Here is a 15,812-nt window from a genome sequence, read left to right as displayed (position 1 = left end):
TCATATCTGTTATCTCTTCCCTCACTGCAGGGCACTAGAGGAATGAGAAGCTGTAGGTAGTAGAGCTAAATCCTGTGTAGGGACAGTACTTGACGTCTATCCAGATCCCCTGTGGCTGTGAGGGAGGGGAGGAAAGACAGGAATTGGATAGCGTTATCAACTGGGTGCTTGGCTGCCAGGATGGGCTTGATTTTGCTTGAGGGCTTCCTGAATCCTATGGTCTGAAACACCTGGCAGAACTGTGTGTGCCTGCTCAATTGATTTTTGGCTCGTTTCTTTAATTTAACAAGATCATCCTGAATTTTAATATTGTTGTCCAAAACATGAGTCATTTCTCCCAGAGCTGTGTTTTCTGTGGATTGATTATTGCATTAGTCACACGATCCTCAGAGCTATTAATAGAAAATAAGGGGCAGCATTGCACCCAGGATGGTTCTTGATGAGCTGCATTCAATAGCTGCTCCCCTTTCAACACCAAACTTATTAATAATTTGTTGGTGTTCAATATACTTAAGTGACTTTTTTTTTTTTACCCATATTGTACTCTTCTCATTCTGTCTAATCCATATGCATAGAATGGCTCTGAGAATGCTCTGCAGAACCATTTCTGACGCTTTAGGAACGTCCCACATATACAGGGCACTTTTTGTGATGTGGAAAGAAGACACTAGCAGTTTGCCTCAATTATTATCAACGTATGGAATGTGAACACTGTGTGGTACCCATTTATATGGGGTGTGATGAGCTGCAAGGTTTCAAGTTAAAAAAAAAAAACAATTTTAACATAATGCAACTTTTCTGAGAAAATTGTTCTTATCACACTTATTTAAATGTGGATTTTCCATGGGCAGATGGGAATTTAATAAATACTATGCAATTCCATCAAGACTACAAGAAAATTCCTTTAAGTGATACATAAGAGAACTTCAGACAAAAGATGCAGTGTTTACTTACACATGGATTGATACAGTTCTCTGTAGTGTGTGTGTGTGTGTGTGTGTGTGTGTGTGTGTAGTCAGAAGTCCCAGCATCATCATGCCTTCCCTAATCATTAACATTGAATATTTCTGGTTATACACTAAATGGTTTCCAGTCCACTTTGTTGCCTCTTGCCTCCTCTTCTACAGAGAAGAATAATGTAAAAAATCTCATTCTGTGGTTCCACTGCCCAGTGGCTCCCTGTATCTTCAAAGATAAAGTCAAAATGCTTTAGCTTAAGCACAAAGCCCTTTCGGCCCTCTGCCCTCCTCCCTCCCTGCATGATACCTTTCTCTACATAGACTCTAGGTCTCTGCCACTCCAAGTATGGGGTCTGTGGACCAGTAGTATGGGCATCACCTGGGAGCCTATAGAGGTATAGACGAATCTCAGGCTCCACTCCAGACCTGAATAGGAAGCTGCATTTTAACACAGTCTGTGGTGACTTGTGTACACATTAATGTTTGGGGGGCGCTGCTCCATGGCTCATGCCTTTCCAGCCATTTCCTCTCACTTCCGCTCCTTAGAAGACCTAGTGCAGTTTGGTTTAACTTTTATCCATGTGCCACATGTTTTTAAAAAGTCAACAGGGTGATGGGTATTAAGGAGGGCACGTGTTGTGATGTGCACTGGGTGTTATGGGAATCATTGAACACTATATCAAAAACTAATGATGTACTAGACAGTGGCTAACTGAACATAATAAAAAAAAGTCAGCACTTAAAGAAATACCTGTGTCCCTTGCACCCTTTCCACCTCTTTCCCACTCCCAATATTTTAAACTCCTTGCATTAATTTCCCATTACTTATAAAATAAGTCCTGGGGATGTAAGGCCCAGCATGTGACTCTAGTTAACAACACTGGACTGTGTATTTGAAAGTTGCTAAGAGAGATCTTAAAAGTTCTAGTCACAAGGAAAACATTTTGTAACTATGTATGGTGACAGATATTAACTAGGCTTATTGAGGTGATCATTTTGCAATATACACAAACATTGAATCGTTATGTTGTACACGTGAAACTAATATAATGTTATGTCAGTTATGCCTCTATAAAAAAACTTCCCGTTGCTGCTGTAACAAATTACTGCGAACTTAGTGGCTTAAGATGCACAGATTTGTTCCATTACAGATGTGGAGGTCAGAAGTCAGCATTGAGTATGAAGGAGCTAAAATCAGGGTGTCAGCTGGGCTGGCTTCTCCTGGAGGCTCAAGGTGGGGGGTGGGGGGATCCGTTCCTTGCCTCTTCTAGCTTCCCTTTGGCTGCCAACACTCTGGCCCCCCAGCGTGTGGCTGCATCTACCCTCTGCTTTCATCCTCACATCACTTCCCTTTGACTTTCTTGCCTTCCATCTGTAAGGACCCTTGTGATTACATTGGGCTCACCTGGATCATCCAGGATCCTCTTCTATCTCAGAATCCTCAATTTCAGCAAAGTCCCTTTTGCTATGTAAGGTGACATTCACAGCTTCCAGGCATTGAGACGTGGACATCTTTGGGGGGCCATTATTCTTCCCACCACACTCTCCTAGCTGTTTGTTATTTGGATTCATCTACCCAATGTATATATTGCTATTGCTTGACTAATCAAGTTTAGATTTTGTTAATTTATTCCTTCCTCTCCATTCTCCGAATATAAAACTATTCAGTATTTCATGCTTTCTCTTACTATGACTACATAAATTTTTTCTCACTGCCAAGCCAGTTAGTATACTTTACATTTTCTTTCTTTTACAACTTTTCAAAAATTTTGCTAACATTGGCTTAGTTTCCTCTGAACATTTATTTGAATGCCTTCCTTCAGATTTTGTGACTGTTCCACCAAGTGTCTCTGATGCAAATTTCCACAAAATTTTCCATTTTGTGCCTGTGAGAAAGCTTGTCAGTTTCGGGTTCCTTTCCCTCCTGGAAACAGCCCTCTTGCAGCAGTCTTCTGCCTTAACTGGGGCTGGTTGTTCATTTGGCCTCCTACACAGCTGTTATTCTGGGAGTTTCCTTTCACTGAATGGTTCTCAACCTCATCTACACACGGAAATCACCTGGGGGGTTTTAAAATTCACTGATGCCTGGGTCTTCCCCTCAGAGATCCTGTTGTATTGTGGCCTGGGCTTCAGGGCTTTTAAAACTCCCCAGGTAATTCTAATGTGCAGCCTAGGATGAGGCTCGCTGTTTTAAGGTCATCTGGGGAATTGCTCTTATTTGTTTTCCTATGTTGGGTCCCCTGATTTTTGGGTCTCCTGTCTTCTATGTTCTTGTTTTATTTCTTTGTTTTGATGGAGCGTATTATTTAGTGGCTTCCCAAGAGAAGATGCATGCTCAGGTCATTGCATGTCTGAAACTATCTTTATTGAGCCCTCACACTTAGCTTGTAATTTTCTAATAAGTATTCCAAATTAGAAATAATTTTCCTTCAGAATTCTGAAGGCATTGCTATTCTACCTTTGAGTGTTGGTTCCTGAGAAATCCAAAGCAATCTGAATTTCATTCCTTATACATAAGGGCTTTATCCCGCTTCCCCTGAAAATGTTTTAATATCTTTTTTTCCCCCTGGTATTCTGTAATTTTGTAGTGATGTACCCTAGTATGAGGGTCATTTATATTCATTTTCAGTCTGGAAACTCATTTCTGGTTCTAGGTGATTTTCTTGTGTTATTTCTTTGATTTATTTCCCTTCATTTTCTCTAAGGAATTCTTATTATTGAAATCCTAGGCCTCCTGGATTTATTTTCTTCTTTGTGGAAAAAAAATATTTTTCTCCTTTAATTTATCTTTGACCTTTTTTTCTCCTTCTTGGTGTATTGGGTTAGACAAATCTCCTGTCCTTTCCCTCCTGAGTGTCTCCTTTCCTGTCTTGTGACTACACACACACACTTCTGACAACAGATGTGTGGGAACTTTCCTTACACCAACCAAGTCTGTGACATCAGCTGGGGGTCCCAGAGTTTAACTCAGTTCAGACATTACCTACCTGGAGGTTCCCACAGGGGTTAAGGGCTCAGTTCCACAACACTGCCCTCCCTTCAGATGCCAAATTGCAAGTAGGTTCCCAGGTTACCCATAACTTCTGTCAAACATGGCTACAAATCGGGGGTTCCCATGGCTCCTTTCCTGGGTTCCCTTACTTTGGTAGAGTGGCTCACAGAACTCAGGGAAACATTTATGTTTACCAGTTTATTAAAGGATATGATAAAGGATACAGATGAACAGCCAGATGAAGAAATACATACAGTGAGGTCTGGGAGTGTCCTGAGTGCAGGTGCTTCTGTCCCTGTGGGTTGGGATAGGGTCAAACTCCCAGTGTGGATGAGTTCATCTCCCTGGAAATTCCCAGAACCCTCATACTTCTGGGATTTTATGAAGGCTTCCTCATGTAGGCATGATCAATAATTAACTCCATATCCAGCCCCTCTCCCCTCTCTGGAGGGTTGGAGGGGACTGGTCGGGAAATTCCAAGCTTCTAATCATGGCTTGGTCTTTCTGGTGACCAGTTCCCATCCTGGAGCCCATCCAGCAAGCCTCATTAGAACAAAGATGCTGTAATGCTCTTAACACTTAGGAATTTATATGGGTTTAGGAGCCCTGTGTGAGGGATGGGGTCAAAGACAAATATGAAACCAAGAGATGCTCCTAATGCTCTTATCACTTAGGAAATACTTAGGAAACTACAAAGGTTTTAGGATGTCTGTGCCAGGAACGGGGGCAGAGATGCACACGTGTGTGTATGTGTGTGTGTGTGTATGTACACATATTTTTTCTGTTATCTCACATGTTTTCTTGACTATCTTCTAAATATTTTATGGGCAGCCTTTTTGTGGGGGGAGGGAAGATATTTTTATTTTTCAAGACCTTCTTTCTTCTTTGTTGCTTCTTAAAAATAGCAGCCTGTGGGGCACCTGGGTGGCTCAGTCGTTAAGCGTCTGCCTTCGGCTCAGGTCACGATCCCGGGGTCTTGGGATCGAGCCCCGCATCGGGCTCCCTGCTCGGCGGGTATCCTGCTTCTCCCTCTCCCACTCCCCCTGCTTGTGTTCCCTCTCTTGCTGTGTCTCTCTCTGTCAAATAAACAAATAAAATCTTAAAAAAAAATAAAAATAGCAGCCTGTTCTTGTTTCATGGATAAAATATCACCTTCTAGCCCTCAGAGGACCCGGTGCAGGGAGCAGAGGAAAACTTCAAAGAAGGGGGCCCAGAGGCTCACTACTCAGTATGCAGGATTTTATACAGTCCTTTCACTCTCCAACTGGGATTTGACCACCGTGGCCTTCCGTGCTAGGTGTGCCTGGTTTAGTTTATCCAGAGAATACATTTCTGATTTACTGTCAGTGTTGGGAGAATTAGTGGCTGAATTTTCAGGGTGGGAGCAGGAATAGCCACTTTCCCATCTTCCATCTGTCGTCCTCGACAGCTGTCACGTCCTTCTTGGGCCCTCACGTTGCTCTGTGGAGAAAGCCAGCTTCTTGTGGGTATCTTGGTTTCTGAATGTAGAGTTTGATTCATTTTCTCCTCTGTGCAGGGTAATTTCTGAGAGAAGGATGGCACAGAAACATTTTTACTCCACCATCTTGAAATGGGAACTTAATTGCTCGTCACAGGTTGAATTGTGGTCTCCACGCCCACCTCAGAATTCATTTGTTGAAGTCCCCACCCTCTGTACCTCAGGGTGTGACTGTATTGAAGATTGGGTCTTTATAGAGAGAATAATAAAACGAGGTCATTAGGGTGGGCTGTAATCTAACAGGACAGGTGTCCTTATAAAAAGGGGAAATCTGGACACAGAGACAGACATATCTACAAGGAAGATGATGTGAAGAGACAGGGAGAAAATGGCCATCTACAAGCCAAGGAGATCCTAGATCCTTCCCTCACAGACCTCGGAAGGAATCAACATTACAGATACCTTATTTTTGAACTTCTAGTCTCTAGAACTGTGAGACAATAAATTTCTGTGTGTTTAAGGCCCCCAGACTGTGGTACTTTGTTATGGGAGCCCTAACAAACTAATGCCATGCTATTTTTCATTTGTTCACACAGTGCCCTTCCCCCTGCTTAGTCTGATTCATGCTTACTCTCTAAAACGCAACTTAGTGTCAACCCATTTTGAGAAGGTGTTCTTTTTTTTTAAAGATTTTATTTATTGATTTATTTGACAGAGAGAGAGAGAGAGAGAGAGAGAGAAAGGGAACACAAGCAGGAGGAGTGGGAGAGGGAGAAGCAGACTCCCTGCTGAGCAGGGAGCCTGATGTGGGTTTCGATCCCAGGACCCCAGGATCATGACCTGAGCTGAAGGCAGATGCTTAAGCGACTGAGCCACTCAGACACCCCAAGAAGGTGTTCTGATCCAGTTTAATTAAATGTGCTTTTTAGCTTTTTCTGTCCATAATACCCATCATGCTGTACTGTAATCATCAGTCATCTTGTCTGACTTCCACACTAGGCTATGAGGCACTTGTGGTCTGAGATCATGTCTTACAAAGTGCTTGCACATAGAGGCTTAAATATTATTTATTGAATGTATGTATTATAAGCATAACTTTTGGGGCAGGGTGAGTAAAAATGTATATTTTGGTTGAATAACAAAAATTTAGTATTAATATTATATTAATATTTAGTGATAGAAAAATCATGTGAATACAGTGACAGAAATTGCTGGGATTTAGAACTAAGAAAAATCGTGATCAAAAGTCCCCCCCCCCCCCCCCATTATTTTTGAACAGAAACTTCCTGTCCTGCCTGGGAATCACAGCTGGGTAAGCAAGAATTAGGATTGCGAGTAACTTTGAACTCTTCATAGTTGAGGAGCCATGTGACTTCCCAGTTTCTGTGGCCTTTTTAAAATGACACTTTGTGTCTAATCACTGTGTTTTTTTCTGAGTAAAAAACTAGGACCCGTATTCTGATAAAAGACCAATAAAGTGGTTAGGTTTAAAAGGAAGTTATACAAATAGAATTTAGGTTTCTCACTCAATCATCATATCTGCTTTAACTAAATATTTTATTACTCCTTTTAATCTCTTGAGTAGAAGATGTGTGCCCCTGGTCCATTTCCTTCTTTCAGGTCTTATATGGAATACTTGTGATAAAGACTAGCCTTCTCTAATGTAAAAAGAAGGGGTCATTAGAGAACAACTCTTCACCTTCAGTGTCTTATCACAGTTCTCTTGTGTTTAGGATTTAGATAAGAGAAAATCCTAGGATATTTTTGCCCGTTTAATGAAGCAGGATTGGAATATGTGAGCGCTTTCTGAACACATCTGGAGTTCCACTATTCCAATTAGTAGTGCTGTAGATGATACCATTCCAAAGGCCTCTCTCCCTTCCTGGCAAGAGCTTATTATTTGATGGAATGTGGGTTTTTATAGTGACAGAAATGGGGGAATGAATTAAGAAGTGCTTGAGAAAAATTATAGTAAGGAAAGGGGGGGGACCAGCCTTCATAAGCTTTATGGGTTATTAGTCCAAAGAACTAGGCCTGAAATATGTAGTGTCCTGCCATGATGCTGCTGGTAGTTTTATGGGAACAATGGCATTTCCTACATATTAGCTTATCAGGCTGCCCTCTCTGCCTCACAGAGGGTAGGCTACAAATCACTGTGAACAGGGAAAGTGTATGACAAATGAACAGACAAAATACTTGAAACCTCATAAATTCCAGAAGGCATGGTCACTATGCCAGTGTGTGAAACCCTGTCGTGCTGGGTCAGTGGGACTGGAGGGCATCCTACTGTGTGTGCTGGTTCTCCTAACGCTGCCCCTTGAGGCTCTAATTCAGCCAGAAGTAATGACTCTTGTGTTCCTGAACAGCCTTTGTTTTCCTTCTGAGAAATAAAAATGAGCTTCAGGTACCAATGAAGGATGCAAAGACTTAGAAAGAAATGCATCTCTGGAATTCTGCGGTATCAGTCACCAGTTGACAGGCTATTTAATAGGATACCATTGATGAGCAGTAGGTATATCAGTGCTTCTAAAGTCACCGTCTCTATTGCTTGTCTCTGAGATTAACTGATCAGCTACTTAGAGTCTATATAATTTACAGAAGAATATAGCTTTATTTGAAAGCAATATCTTTCCTAGGCAGGGACCACTTTCCAGAATTTACATGTGTAAGCCATTAGTTGAGTTCCGTATATGTTGAATTCCATATGTGTTGAATATGACAGCATTTTAGCTGAGCAGCAAAGGAGTAGGAAGTGTTGAAGGAGGGATATTCCAGGCAAGGAGGAGAATGGTAGATTCAGGGCTTCGGAGTCTGATCACCTGGAATTGGAGATCCATTCTGGCCTTGTGGTCCAATCAAGTTATTTCACATACCCAAGTCCATTTCCTTATTCACAAAATGAGGATAATACCTACTTCATAGAATTTAAGGGTTAAATAAAGTAATAGCAATAAATGCCTGGCAATTTAATGCATTGATGCTATTGTAAATGAGGTAAAAACTATAGATTTTCCTCCTCCTTGATGGGCTTATTCTTAGTCCAGTTTCATCTCCATTCTCTCTCCTTACCAGAGTCTAGTTAGAACTGCTGTTAGTTAGTTGGAATATACTTGGAATAGAGGAAAGTTAAATATGTTTTTCAAATCCTTATCACTAGAAGAATAAACTATGTTGATTATCTCTGAGGGGATATTTTTAAGCTTAATTAAACAAACATTTAGATCATCCTTTAAAATGTGCTGGATGATTATGCTTATACTAGCCTTGTTTTTATATATCCCCAGGGACATCTTCAGACATATGCATAAATCACTCAGTAAGCGAGTGTGTACGGAGAGCTTACTGTATGCTTGATACAGAGGTTGAGTTATTAGAACCAGTCCCGTGGCAGGCAGACTAGTATATTGTGCTGATGCTTTTTCCTATGATTTTTTTTCCCTATACATTTATAGGCCAGAAGCCAGGCTTATAAGGATTCTCTAAAGGAAGAAGAAAATAAAAAATTGCAAAAGAAGAAGGAGGAACAACATCAGAAGGTATTCACAAGATCCTATTAGTCACTGCTAATTATTTGCTTGTAGGACTAGATAATTTTGAAGGTTTTCTGAACAAAAATATTTACATACATGAAAATTATGAAAAAACAAGCATTAAAAATAAAAAGTGAGATCCGGGTGTATTTTAAGAGTATGATGGGGTGTGGTCAAAACTTCTGTTCAAAACTCTCATGGTACTTAGCTTCATAGAGGGGGTATAGTGTATCTGCTGTAGGTGGGCCAGTAATTCAGAAGATAACAGAACACTCGTGAACTTCTGATCTACAATATATATCAATGTCACTGTCATTTTTCAAACCAAAGATATATGAAATTATAAATAGTGTTCAGAGAATACTATAATGCATAACAAATAGCCATAAAAAGTTATGAAACTAGCTTAACTATTCACCTAAAAATGCACATATAAAACGAGGATACTCTACACATGTATACAAATATGTGAGGTATTCCAAATGTTTTGAGAATGGAAATCAGTGCAATGAATGCAGAGCCTCCTAAGAACAGTGCTTAAAGGGTAATTCTCGTTAGAATATAAAATTTCTGGCATGATAACCGAAAACATTCAATGTTGTGACTTGATGGTCATACTTGCCTTTTCTACATATGATCAGATGGGGCCAGAAGCTCCTCAGCATGGGATGAGAATGAAGACCAGTGGTTTGCTCCAAGGTGTCTCTTCATTCCAGATCTTTTAAAGAACAAAATAAATTATTTAGCTAGTTGGACACCGTTATCTTCCCCATCATTCTCCTTTTCCAACTTCTCCTCTTGCCATATTGGTGGTTGATAAATCCTGTCATTTCTTCCAGAATATCTCTCAAATCTATTCCTTTATTATACAATTAACTTGAATTCTCTCATTTGATTTCCTTGAGTTAACTGGTTTAAATTTTTTCTTTATGTCTTTGCTGCACAACATAATTTATTATGGCAATTGTGTGTAAAATCACTTTATGAAATAGACTGTATGTACTGATTGTCACTGCTATAATTTGATCCTTTTGAGTGCTATCCTCCTTCCAACAATGGTCAACCCCTTACTCGTCATTTCCATCAGCACACAGCATAGATGACTGTGTCACTCAACTGCTTTGTGCATCGTAGGTAATAATTAAATCATTGGAAGAAATAATGTAAGTTGTACATTTAGTTATTGAGCCACTATGTAAATGATGAAGAAACCAAAAAACATTTTTATTCCTTTGTGCTTTTTAAAAAACATCTTTTTCTTTTGACAAAGGCCTCATATTGAAATCCTCAATTAAATAATTAATATTATAGTAAGATTCTGTAGTAATTAGCATGTAGCAGCTAAGTCTGATGTACACTCGTGTTGTATTTTCAATAATGTCTGTCAAGTGACATGTAAATGTTGGTCTATTTCTATGACGTTTTAACTTAATATCAAGTCCTGAGGTACTTAGATACTGAGGAGAATGTTGTGAAGTCAGTGTTAAGATATGATTTATATAAAAATAACTTCTAGTGAATTTTAAATAGTACTTTATAAAGTTTGGTGGAATACTTGCAACATGAAAACCATTAAAAGTAGAACATTTCACAAAGAGAATGCTCAACAGATTAGAAAATCAGATCTGGGATTTAATTTTCAGGTTGAGCAGTTATTTTAAACAGTGAAAATTAAGCTTTTTATTTCTTAATCTTATTTTTCTTGTAGAGTTAGACAAATATTGATACATATTTTCTGGTTATTGATTGAGCATATTTTTCTTTTGCATAAATTATTTCCCTTTACTTACTGTAGCTTTTAGTAAAATGACTAACTTTGGCATATACATAATCCCATCATTAGAGTTTTCAATAACAGTAGGATAGAGAAGGATATTTACCTTATTTTTATTTCTCTTCCTTTTTGTTCAATCTGTTGTTTACATGTCCATGAAGGCATTTCCTGATTGGTAGAATCTCTCATTCTGTATCACTTCTAGGATTTAGCTTAAGAAAACAAGGATCATGTTTATGATAAGAAGATACAGAAAAAACCCCAGACGTATAATATCACATCTATTCATGTGTTTATTCATTTCATTCATTCAACAAATATTTAGTGAACACCCACGATGAAGTGATTCATGAGCAGCTAGTCTAAGTTAAGTTGAGGTGATAGTACATTTATTTTCTTTCTGTGTGTCTTTTTCACATTCTTTCATTACTCTGATCTCTGGACACAGTAGGTTCTTCCTTAAGGTTAACCTTTCAATATTTTACATTTAATTCAGTTCCCTCTTCTTACATAAATTTATTTAATTCCCCTTTTCCCCTATATACTCAATATATTCTTCTCATTTGACTGCTTTTTTTGGGGGAACAAGTACACTCACTCTTGAATTTCTAAAGTAACCCCTTCCCTTGATTCTGCTATCCTTAGAGATACTATCTCTTCTGCTTCTACTGGAAAAAAAAAAAAAAAGACAAAGGTGATTTTACTATAATCACATCTTTATTATCCATTTTGCCCTTCGTTCCTTATGTTCTGACTTATATTTAGAAATGCTTGTACCAAAACCTCTCCAAAGGTAAATTCCTTCAATTCAGTGGTCATTTTGCAATCCCTGTCTCCCTGTAACTCTGTAACAGTATTTAATACCACTTTGAAGCTTTCCTTTTCTAGCTTTTTTTTTTTTCCTGGTGGATCTATCTCAGAGTAATCTATCCCAGTATCTGTCCATCCATCCATCCATCCATCCATCCGTCCTATCAACAAACATGTATTGAACTCCTATTATATTTGGAGGCTTCTGCAAGATGCTAGAGCTTCAATGAAGAACAGGATAGACAAGATCCCTGACTTCCCAAAGTTTGCTTCTATTTTTTTTTTAAAGATTTTATTTATTTATTTAACAGAGAGACAGCAAGAGAGGGGGAACACAAGCAGGGGGAGTGGGAGAGGGAGAAGCATGCTTCCCGCTGAGCAGGGAGCCCGATATGGGGCTTGATCCCAGGACCCCGGGATCATGACCTGAGCCGAAGGCAGACGCTTAAGGACTGAGCCACCCAGGTGCCCCCCCAAAGTTTGTTTCTCAGTGGAGGAGATAGACAATTAAAAGGAGACAAAGAAATAAAACACTGCATGTTTTAATTTATGGTGATCAGTCACTTTGTAGTATATGGTGATATAGTCACTTTGTAGTCCTTCTTTCTTGCAAAAGAAGGAAATTGTGTATTGTGATAACTTCAGGGTGGTGTATTGAATACTGTTGATTGCCTACCTTTGTCCTAAAACCCTGATTTTTTTTCCTCAGGTATACATCCTATTTGGCATAGCCCATCTTTCAGAGAAGGCAGGCACATCCAAGTCCCAGGGATCTAATCCCAAAGGGTCTAACTGCTCCTGGGAATTCCAGTCTCATCAACTGTGATTGATTTAGCTATGGACATGGGAAATTGTTCCAACCAATGAAACTTAAGGGAAGCCTGTCTTTCAATACAGATTTTTATCAATATGAAATATACTAGTCTTCCCATTTAATGATTTTCAGCTTGATTCCTTTTTTTGCCTTTTTTTATCTGATTCTAATATTTTCTCTTCACTTTTTTGTTAGAATTTATATGGCAATTTCTTTTTCCATCATTTAATTTTTAACCTCTCTGTGTCATTTGGTTTAAATTATATTTCTAGTGACAAAAAGTAGCTGTTTTTCCTTTTACCCAGTATCATGATCTCTTTTTTTTTCTCCAGATTTTATTTATTTATTTGACAGAGAGAGCAAGAGAGCACAAGCAGGGGCAACAGTAGAGGGAGAGGGAGAAACAGGCTCCCTGCCAAGCAGGGACCCCGATGCAGGGCTTGATCCCAGCACGCTGGGATCATGACCTGAGCTGAAAGCAGACGCTTAACCATCTGAGCCACCCAGGCACCCCAATCATGATTTCTTTCAATATATTCTCATTTATTGTGATTACTTGTGCATTTGTACATATTCTTGCTATGTAATTTGCTTTATAGCTATATTTTCTTTCTTGTTTTCCATTCTCTATTTTTTTGACTCTCTGAATTTTTTCTGTTCCATTTATTTTCCTTTCCTCCTTTCTCTCCTCTCTTCTCTTTACCTCTCCCTCCCCTCCCTAGTGGTAATAAATTTCAGTGTTTTTGTTTTTGATCTTGTATGACCTTTGGTCTATTTAATCTCAAAATATATGTTTCACTTTAGGGAAATTTCTAATTCTTTTATGTTTCTTCTCCTATTTTGTCTCTGTTATTTATTTCTGGGATATGTATCAAATGGATTTTGGAAATCTGAGACCTATTCTTTATATCTCTTAATTGTTTTCCTCATACTTTCTATCTGTTTGGCCTTTTTCGTTGCATTCTGGGAGAATTCTTTAATTAGATCATCCTGCTTACTAATTTATTTCATAAGTTTCCATTTTGCTTACTTGGCACATGTATTGAATTTATTTACCAAGATTGCTGACTTTTTCATAGCAATATTATGCTTTATAAGCACCATACTCTTTCTGATCTCTTCACTGATGGTAATTACACAAACATTAAGGTTTTCTATTTACTACTTTAACTGTATTTTTTCCTTTCCATTTTAAGTTTTTTTTTTTTTATCTCCTGTGGTTTTCTTTCTCAATTGTATGATTCTTGGTCATCTTGTTTCTTTGGGCATGTTGCCAAGTGAGGTAGTTAGGAGCTTGTCTTCTGGAAGTAGTAGCCTCTTTTTCTCCTATAGTCAGTAGGTACCTGGGATGTTGTCCTGTTTCTCTGAGCCCAGACACCCCTCCTCCATTCACTGGTTACCCAGTGGCCCATGTCAGTGCTGTCTGCTGTGTAGTGCAAGTGTGGGAGGGAAAAGGGCCCGCTGCCAAGCTGCTCTCCATGAACTTCTCCATCTCGTCCTCTTAGTGACTACCTCAGTATTCCGCCTTGGAGCTCTTTCAGAGGTACAGCTAACTCAGCTCAGCTTATCCTGCACGTTTGGTTCCCTGTGTAATTTATCCTGTCTCCTTTCTACCATTCGGTAACTTAAACAGATATCCAATAGGCCAGTTGCACTTACTGATTTTGCATGTTTATTGATTTTATATAGTCATTTGGAAAGTAAAAACAAGCCAAAAAAATAAGAAAATACTGAAATAATTGGGTGACAGAGAAAATTCTTTTAGAATATATAAAAAATTATGAGAGCATTTTATGGGGAATGCCATGCAAAGTTATATTCTCAGATGTTGTACTCAGAAACGAAAAATCATAACTTTTAAATCCAATCAGTACTAAAAAAGAAATGAATTAAACATCCAATCTAAGAATTTAGAACACGAACAATAAAGGATACTGAAGGCAGTAATTAAGATAAGAACAGAAATTAATAACAACTTCAAGAAACAGCTGTTATAAAAATCCAACAGCTTGTTTTCTAATAAGGTCAACAAAATGAACAAATCTATGGCAAGACTAATCAAGAAGAGATTAGTAAAAATGCAAATACACAACATTAGAAAGGAGGAGCCAGAACCATAGATTTGGAAAAGATTAAGCTTATATTACTGTAGATAAGACTATGCTAATAAATCAAATATGTGGATTAAGTGAATGATTTTACAGGGAAATATAAAACTCTAAAATGATTCAGAGTTAAAACACATAAAGACAAATGAAAATGCAAGTGATTTCTAAAGTTTTCTGAGAATTACTCTCCCCTAACAAGCTAAACTTGGAAAATTTTACCAGCAGGTTCATTGGAATTTTCAAGGAACACATTTTTTTCTCATGCTTTAGGAACAACTTCTTTAAAGTTGTTTCAGAGCAAGGAAAAAGGTGAAGTAATTTAGAATTAATATTGAACTGTAATCCCCATGATGTCACAGCCTGAGAAAGAGAAACACACACACATAGAAACTTGTAGAGGTTAACTTTGAAAGAAAATTCTAGTTATTTTTTCTCTTACTTAATTTACCAAGGCAAAGTAAGGTTTATTCTAGGAATGTGAAGTGACTGACTATATATTATAACTTTTTATATCTTTTCACTACAGGATAGGTCATGAAAAAAATCCATTGGACCACCTCTTTAGCTATAGAAAAAAAAAAAGAGGCATTGATAAATTTTAATCTCTTTTACTAATTTAAAAACAACAAAAACAAATATGGTGAACTAGAAATTTAAAAGATTGTCTTAACATACATATAGTCTTCCAAACCAATAACCAACATTAACTCAATGGTGAAATATTAGAGCAGTGAACAATATCAGGACATCTTCAACCCCTACTACCACCAATCAGTATCCGCACCCGAAATTCTAACCTAGTGCTTTGTAAAGTTATTTGATGGAAAACATTTTTTCTTTAAACTGAAAACTCTTAATATAGCATGGAACAAGGTTTGGGAATTATTTTAAGCAACTTGATAAGACAAAAATAAAAAAGGAGCCTTTCTAATTATTGAAAATAAGTACAGTTATTTTTGGATGAGCGCAATTTGCCTGTACAACCTAAGAGAATCAACTGAAAAATGATTAGAACAAATGGAATTAAATTAAAGAGTTATAAAATACATACAGGAATCAAAAACTTTCTCAAATATTAGCAAACATCAATTAGAAAATAAAATGGAATAAAAAGACCTTATCAAAAAACAACTATGTAAACACATTGCTCAATTAAAAAAAAAAAAGCCAAAAAACTCCCAAACTCTCCTATGACCTGTAAGTGTCAGTTTGAATAATGTAGAGATGGATGATGCTCCTGAATGGTAAAATTCAATATTGTAATCACTGTAGTTCTATCCAAATTAGTGAGGTGTGTGCAATTCCAATAAAGCTTTCAGTGTGGAATGAGGTGGTTTGAAAAACTATTTCTACATTTCAACCGTGA

The 15,812-nt window shown here is 38.0% G+C and overlaps 1 protein-coding gene across 2 annotated transcripts in view; it reads left to right on the top strand.

Annotated features, from left to right (window-relative positions):
• The window catches only part of EPSTI1 (epithelial stromal interaction 1), an 87,876-nt gene that overhangs the window by 53,542 nt on the left and 18,522 nt on the right, over positions 1-15,812 (top strand). For both annotated transcript variants that reach the window (XM_032402950.1, XM_032402951.1), the window contains one exon: positions 8,863-8,946. In XM_032402950.1, coding sequence (XP_032258841.1) covers positions 8,863-8,946 — 84 coding nt within the window. The remainder of the gene's footprint in view (positions 1-8,862; positions 8,947-15,812) is intronic.

This window comes from Phoca vitulina, unplaced genomic scaffold (assembly GCF_004348235.1).
Source record: "Phoca vitulina isolate PV1807 unplaced genomic scaffold, GSC_HSeal_1.0 scaffold5, whole genome shotgun sequence".
In the NCBI taxonomy this organism is placed as follows: Eukaryota; Metazoa; Chordata; class Mammalia; order Carnivora; family Phocidae; genus Phoca; species Phoca vitulina.
This window is presented reverse-complemented; position numbering and strand designations above follow the sequence as displayed.